General features: G+C 41.7%; 1 protein-coding gene across 1 annotated transcript; it reads left to right on the top strand.

Annotated features, from left to right (window-relative positions):
• Positions 1-175: 175 nt before the first annotated feature.
• LOC121604214 (tetratricopeptide repeat protein 39B-like) lies at positions 176-5,727 on the top strand. Its single transcript, XM_041933667.1, has 18 exons — positions 176-205; positions 733-764; positions 1,238-1,342; positions 1,449-1,580; positions 1,794-1,870; positions 2,162-2,291; positions 2,414-2,519; positions 2,742-2,807; positions 2,938-3,046; positions 3,133-3,200; positions 3,310-3,369; positions 3,479-3,640; positions 3,726-3,817; positions 3,905-4,025; positions 4,110-4,221; positions 4,307-4,424; positions 5,083-5,199; positions 5,613-5,727. The coding sequence occupies exons 1-18, from the start codon at positions 176-178 to the stop codon at positions 5,725-5,727; spliced, it is 1,752 nt and encodes a 583-aa protein (XP_041789601.1).
• The last annotated feature ends 2,048 nt before the right edge of the window (positions 5,728-7,775 follow it).

The following is a 7,775-nucleotide window of genomic DNA, read 5'->3' as shown; positions in this document are numbered from 1 at the left end:
GCAAACTCGACCACTCCCGATTCTTTACCTTATAAATATCGAGGATGCCAGTTCATCGCCCCGTCTGCCAGAGAAGAGGGTGTTATTCACACAGAAGCTGCTTCATTTCTGACAAGGGAACACGACCGTTTTCTGAATAACGCGCCTTATTATCCGACTCAAAGTCTGGCATTAAATGGAGACGCAAGGCAATTCTCTTCAACAGGTAGGTTATGTTTTACTGCCACCTGTTTGCAGGTGCTTAATGGTCAGAATTTAGAACAAAATTCTTTCCTTCAACTCTTAACTCTTTACTTCTTTATTTTAATGTCATCATTCGAGTGTAAGGCAGGGCCAGGAGGGAAGTTAAGTTGTAAGACGTTGTTTTTCCGCTCAATGCTCACCTGCAAAAAGCCAAACGTTGCCTTTACCTTGTGTTTAATATGTTGTGCATTTTTGCTGTTAATACTTTCTGGATTCTACTCCAGAACGAGTTTGAATGCAGGATTTTTACTCGTAATAAAGCATTTTCACAGAAAAGATCTGAGTTCTCTGTGGACCAGCATCACTGAGATGCGGACCAGTAGACTGTCCTACAGCTCACAGCGGTCTGATGGGGGCATGCCGACTGGGTTATCACATTTCACTTTAAGATAAATGAATAGCTAATCAAACCAAGTTAAATTCTCCTCTCACCAATCAGCTGAAGGATCACAACAATCCAGATTTTTCTCTTTTTTCCCCCTTTCTCAGGTGGACCTAAGCCATCCCAGTGAGGATGCAATGTAAGTAAAAAAAATGCAGTCTTTTGATGTTTTGATTGGTTTTGAATGGATGTATTTTGTGCAAGTAATAATCAGGCATATAGTTACAAATCCTACAGAAATATCCATCATCCTTGTAAATATGATGAAATCGAATCATTGTAATGCAGCACACACACAGCAGAGGCCAGCAGATCATTCATTCTTCAAACTGTGCGTATGTAAGCTTGTTTCACACACTTGCAAATATACTATAAACGTTTCCTTCTCATCCTGGTTAAATTATTCAGGCTAGAGAGTGTCTGAGGTGATTTTTGTTTCTTAAACCCAATAATACACAATGAAGAAGTCAAGCCTGAAGTTCTCCGGAGTGAAGCTTGTCTAGGCTTCCTGGCTTTGACACTCCTGTTCTTGCAGATACATATGTCTGACTTAATGTATGTCTGTCTGTTGGGATGTAGAAACCTAAATTAATTTGCTAATCTTTCATTCAGGTCACCTAAAATGGATTTAGAGGCTGCATTGAAGGAATGCACCACCGCCCTCGAGCTTTTTCTGAACAACAGGTTTGCTGATGCTTTGGCTCTCTTAAAACCCCGGTAAGTCACCAACACTCCAATAACAGACTCTACTTTTCAATTCATTTTTTTTAACTTTCACACTTGGATTATGCTTTTTTTTTTAAATTGTATTTGTCCCCATCAGGAAGAGTCAGAGCATGTACCACTCAATGGGCTACAGCAGCATCTTGGTGATGCAGGCAGGCATGACCTTTGAACCCAAGGACATGGATGCTGCCATGACATCACTGAGTGAATCCCTGCAGACATGCCAGAGGTTTCAACAATTCCTTAACAGTTTTTTTATGAAGGTTTAGGACGTTGTTTTAAGTTCCCACTTCAACACTGGGACAATGTGGTACACTCCTGACTTTTTACAATCACATACTGTACAGATGAATTCATTGATCCCCTTGTCCTAAAGAGTTGAGACACTGCTCACATTGTCTTTGTTGAATTGTCACCATGTACTGTGTGTTAATGATCTTAGATTTCGTAAGAAAACTGGAATAGTGGAGACTTTAACCAGCCTGTGGTATAGACAACCAGCTGAAGACCCAACTGAAGGTAAGATATGAGCTATACCATCTCCAGACTATGCACCTTACTGAATGTACATGTTCACAATGATGACATGCAGGCAACTGAAAAGGAATCTGGATGGCACATTAAGCAATGTCATACTCATTTAGCCACAGTACACATAACAGTGCAGTTATGCCGGCCAGGCCTGCACATGCAAAGTACCTGTGTGATTCTTTCATGCTACAAATATCATGCGTGTAAAACGGCTACTTCGCATTACTGTGTTTGAGATGTTTTGTCACCCAGCATGTGACGTTTTCTTCTCCTTAACAGAGGAGATGCATGCAGAGCTGTGCTATGCTGAAGTCCTCCTGCAGAAAGCAGCTCTCACGTTCCTGGATGAGAGCATCATCGGCTTCATCAAAGGAGGGATGAGAATCCGAAACAGCTATCAGATTTACAAGTAAGAAGCTTGAAGTCGGCCTCTGTTTGGGACGTAATGCCAGACACTGAGAAAATGACAAAAATATGTGTATTATCATATTTCAAGCATATTTTAATATTGTATGTTGTCTCCCCAAAAAGGGATTGCCAGGCCTTGGTGAATGTCAGAAAAGACTTGGAAAAGCAGCAGGACACGCACATTCATTTTAGGGGCGGTGTCAACATGGGCATTGGATCATTTAACCTGGTGAGCGCTTTAGAGAGCATTGCAGTCATCCATAAAACGTATTTCTGGCATATATTGTGCCATATTGTACATTAGTATGCACTTTTACGATTTGCACTTCTCCTGCAGATATGTGGCTGTAGACTGTGGAAAATAAAGGCTACAGAAATGTCAGAGTGAACAGAGTAATGCTATTGACTTGTAGTGTAATTCCCAAACTTTTGCCTGCCTTTTTGTTATCAGATGCTGTCTCTGCTCCCGTCCAGAGTGCTCAGACTGATGGAGTTTTTGGGCTTCTCAGGAGACAGGGTTGGTGCCATCAGTCTACATGCAAAGATGGAGCCCATGTCTCTTTTTCAGTAAAATTCATCATATGCTAATAGTGTTTCTATTGTTAAATCTTCTAAGTAAAATCCAATAAATGCTAATGATCTTCCAGGAAATGGGATTGTCAGAGTTGAGACAGGGGGCAGCCAGCAACAGTCTGCGCTCTATCCTGAGCACCCTGACTCTGCTGATGTTTCACCTCTACATTACAGTGATTCTGGGTGAGAAGAACACAGCTACACTCCCTCCCTCATTCATTTTATTTGTTGTGATTATTAATGGTCAGAAAATTATTTCTCTCCCTCAGGTATCGGTGAAGGAAACCTCACTGAGGCCGAAGCTCTGCTGAAGCCCTACACTGAAAGGTTCCCTAATGTGAGCTGTGTTTTTTGCTGATTCTGTCCGATAGCAGATGTCACCGTTTTATTGCCCCCTCCAGTGAAATGGCCTAATTTTGAATTAATTGTTTGCATCTTGTCCACAGGGAGCCCTAATGCATTTCTACACTGCAAGAATTGCTTTGCTCAAAGGAAACTTCACGTTTGTGAGTCCTGGAAAAGTGTCCCCAGCAGCCCAATGCTGTTTTTAAAATGCTCTCTCAGCTAGTTGTTGCTGGAGTAAAAAGAAAACTGAAAGTCTGCGTTTCTCTGCAGGCGCAGGAGAAGTTTCTGGCATGTATCGCAGCACAGCAGGAGTGGCGTCAGATTCACCACCTGTGTTACTGGGAGCTGATGTGGGCCTACTCCTTCGAGCTGAACTGGAGGGAGGCATATCGATACGCTGACCTGCTCTGCAAAGAGAGCAAGTGGTCACAGGTGACGACTGCAACCTCGCTTTGCCCTGCTGCTCGTGTCCAGAGTTTTTACCTCTTATGATGAGCGGGTTGCTCTTCTCTTGCAGGCCATCTATGTATTCCAGAAAGCTGCCATCTTGAGCATGCTACCAGAGGAAGAAGTGACAAAACTGGGAGAAAATGTGGTGCAATTATTCAGGTGTGCTGGAGGGAGCCGTTATTCATGCGTACAGTTCAGTTGTAAGTTCTGTGATCATTCTGCAGTGACTGTGAATGTGGTTTGCAGGCAGGTGGATGGTCTCCGGCTGAGGATTGCTGGGAAGTCAATTCCAACAGAGAAGTTTGCAGCAAAGAAAGCACAGCGATACTCTTCCTCCAACCCTGTGAAACTAGTCGTCCCTGCTTTGGTGAGGACGCACGTACACCCCTTTCAACGAATCAACACTGCTATCAAGCCAATTCTCCTTTTCAAACAACTCTCTTCTCCACAGGAGATGATGTACGTGTGGAATGGTTTCACAGTAGTTGGCAAGAGACCCGAGCTGACTGAAAGCATCTTGGCCACATTGGAGGCAGCAGAGGAGCAGCTCAGATGCGATTCAAGTGAGAGCAACAGCGCAGCTTTGAAGCACTGACACGTTTGTTTTAGCACCGATGTGAAACTAACAGCGTTTTATTTCATGTGTAGACGTATCGGAGCATCACCTGGACGACCAGTGTGTCGTCCAGCTGCTGAAGGGCCTGTGTCTGAGACAGCTGGGGCGTCTGGTCCAGGCCGAGATCTGCTTCAATCATGTCATTGCCAGGTGCAGCAATGCACACACACACACACACACACACACACACACACACAGCATTGCAATGAGAGTTCACTGCACAAATTCAAAGCATTTAATTGTTATTGGAGAATTCAAGAAGAAGTCTTTCAGATCCAACTATCAGCTGTTTTCCACAAGCTATTTGGTGCTGCGGCATCAATCTTTTGGCTTTATTAGGTGCATTTTTATTGATTGTTGAGTCCAGTAACTTGCACACAGTATGGGCCACAATAGAGAAGATTTTCAGAGAAGTTTGTAGTTGTGAAATAGATTTAGAATATGAAAGGTACAGATATTGGCCGTCTTTTTGGTTTTCTGTTCATCAGTTTTAATAGCAAATGTCTGTCTTGGATTAATCTAAAATTTGCAGACTGAACTGAAATATTGATGAATGTTCACATTTCTCTCACAAGAGCTGGTTGCAGATGATGAACCAGAAGTCAGATGAGTGTAAACTGACCCACTGAACTGCCTATTTCTGTCCTGTTAGCACCGGTCAGCAGTGCTAGCGGTGTTGGTGTTTTGCATCTGTGACACTGTCTGACTCTCATTTGCTTCATGTTCAATAATCTCTACACAGCCCTCCCTGCCTGCGTCTGAACAGACTCCATAAACTTTGATTTTAACTTTGCGTTTTCTTTTGCAGTGAAAAGGATATCAAGCATGACAACTACCTGGTGCCATTCACCATGTTTGAGCTGGGCCTGCTGCACAAGGAGAGAGGTGACATCGCCACGGCCATCACCGTGATAGAAAATGCCAAGTAAGTGTTTTTTACGTTTGGTTCCACATTTGTTTGTTGTTTGTTTTTCTTTAAATTTGATGCCTGACGTTGGAAGGTCAAAGTGAAAAATGCTGTGAAATTTGGTTCCAAGGTATATGCAGAAGGGAAGTTATTGTCTTGTTCAGAAAGAATATAAAATGATCCAACAGGAAGTGTATCCCATAATTCACTGCAACAAGATCATTGCACAAGTTGCTGTCGCTCTATTGAGGACTGAGCCTAAAAATGTTAGTGTACATGTAAAGTGAACATGTAGCTGTCAGTGTGTGTGTTATGTGGGCCGGTTGCTCTCAAAATGGCCAATAAGAGGCCTAAAGCTTTTGTTCAGCTCTGTGACGGGATGAAGATGTGCTGACATTACAACAAGAGCTAATAAGTGATCTTATTTGTAGGATGAACTACAAAGACTACAACATGGAGTCGAGGCTACACTTCCGCATCCACGCAGCACTCAACACCATGGGCACTTTTTCAGCCAAACTTCCCCCTTCACGTACGCCAGCTTAAAAGACGCCGTGGCGGGAAGCTCAACGAAACACAAAACAGTAAACCCGACACAAAGCCCCTCAACCCTGTTTGCTGCCTTCAGCCTCTGACTGTACTTGAAGTCCTCCAGATGGGCATCTTGCTGTCAGCCCCTTGATAATGGTGCACACCCACACTTGCTTTGTTTGTATGGTAGAGCAGAGCTCTCAGCTGCAACCCTGTGTAGTTTTGTAAAAATGCTGAAATGAGTTTAAAAGTTAAGCACGTCAGCGACGTTCACTCTGCCAGAGATTTAATGAATGGCTTGAAGATGATCATTGAATGACACAACAGCCTGGAGGGAGTCATGTGAAAGAAAAACATGTTGGACGTCTTCTTGTTAAATCTCCAGTAACGTGATTTCCAGTTTGAGACTATTCACGTGTCCCGCTTGTCTTTATTCACTGAGATTATACCTCTTTCAGCATTGTAAGGATGTTGATGTTAATGAACTGCATGTTGCTATTTTCTACATCAGTCCATGTCACAGATTTTAGAGGGATCCAGGTTTTTCTCAGTACAGTAATCCAGATAAATAAACCTACAGTACTTCTTGGAACTGGCCCTGCAGCCTAGTTATTTAGAAAGAAAATGCCTGTTACAATATGACTTTGGTGTTTGACAACTATAATTAATTTCATAATGAATTTTGTACATAAAAAAACAGATGATAAGACGATGAAATAAAATGCACTCTTAAATATTAAACCAATTGTTTTGGCTTGCTTGAAAACGCAGTGTCTAGTTGGGGTCCCCAGGTGTCTGAGTTGTTCGCAGTTAGATATGCTTTATTTATCCCAAGCTGGGAAATTAGAGTGCAGCAGCAGCATTACACACAGTGAAATAAGGGAAAAATTCTGTGTAGCGGCCCTTGGCATCAGTAATCATAGCGTTGAGTTTGACTGGTACGACTTTATTCTTCCGTTAGGATACCGTGAAACTAAAACCACATAGCAAAAGAAAAAAAAAACAAATCAATTCCATAATACATCAACATTCAATTCACGTATAAATTACAACAACAAAAACTAATATTTCGCGTTTCCTTAAAAATCACACACACTGCAATTGGTACAAAAAAAAAAAAACATCAATCTCTAATAATAATACAAAAACCCCCAGCAGCCCATTAATACAAAGATAACGCATACCTCTCTTCGCCTACCAAGGGTGCAAACTAGATACAATAGCCTTGTTGAAATGGTCAAATACCGGCGTCGGACCAACTGCACTCAATGATAAACAAAAGAAACACATTCACATAAATGTTGGGCTTATTGTCAAACATCACGAAATCCTTATTTTACTTCTATTCGTTTTAATTTTCAACTTACTTTGTACGATTCACTCTCCCGACCAGCTGCTCAGAAACATGCAAACCTGGCGTGTGACGTCACTATTTGATTTTCCCTTTAAACTTTCTGGGGAGCGCCAACCCGGGAACATGAATAATACACAAAAAACTCCGCTGGCCACTTACATTCTGAAATAAGACTATAAAGAGCTAACTATACATAATAGAATATCAAAATAGCGAGCAGTAAAAAGATTATATACATAATAATAAAATAGCAAAATAGTAAAAACAGTAGTAATGAAAAGTATTGCACAAAAAAGAATATCTACAGCAAATGGCAGTGTGTAGAAAATAAAGTGTACCGTGACTGTAAGCATAACACAGTGAAAAAAGTGAAAATTTGTGAAATAGGACTAAAAAGAGCAAACTATACAGAATAAAATACCAAAATAGCAAGCAGTAAAAATTATATACATAATAATTAAAATATCAAAAGTAGCAAACAGTAGTGGTACAAAGTAATGTATTTTTTAGCTGTTATTGTACAGTGTAATGGCATGTGGCAGGAAAGATTTCCTGTATCTGTCCCTTCGACAGCTGAGCTGTAGCAGCCTGTGGGAGAAGGTGCTCCGCTGTCTGTCCACTGTGTGATGGAGAGGGTGCTGATCATTGTCCATGATGGATAGCAGTTTATTCAGCGTCCTCCTCTCCACCACAGTCTGAAAAGACTCAA

The sequence above is a fragment of the Chelmon rostratus genome, chromosome 3, assembly GCF_017976325.1.
Source record: "Chelmon rostratus isolate fCheRos1 chromosome 3, fCheRos1.pri, whole genome shotgun sequence".
In the NCBI taxonomy this organism is placed as follows: domain Eukaryota; kingdom Metazoa; phylum Chordata; class Actinopteri; order Chaetodontiformes; family Chaetodontidae; genus Chelmon; species Chelmon rostratus.
Note: the sequence above shows the minus strand (reverse complement) of the source record. Positions and strands in the feature narration are given on the sequence as shown.

Bases quoted from the DNA above. Each gene is read 5' to 3' on its own strand.
- LOC121604214 (XM_041933667.1), top strand. From the start codon at position 176: ATGGAGACGCAAGGCAATTCTCTTCAACAG. The intron at 2,292-2,413 runs GTAAGAAGCTTG...CTCCCCAAAAAG, and splicing joins AACAGCTATCAGATTTACAA to GGATTGCCAGGCCTTGGTGA. The intron at 3,201-3,309 runs GTGAGCTGTGTT...TCTTGTCCACAG, and splicing joins ACACTGAAAGGTTCCCTAAT to GGAGCCCTAATGCATTTCTA.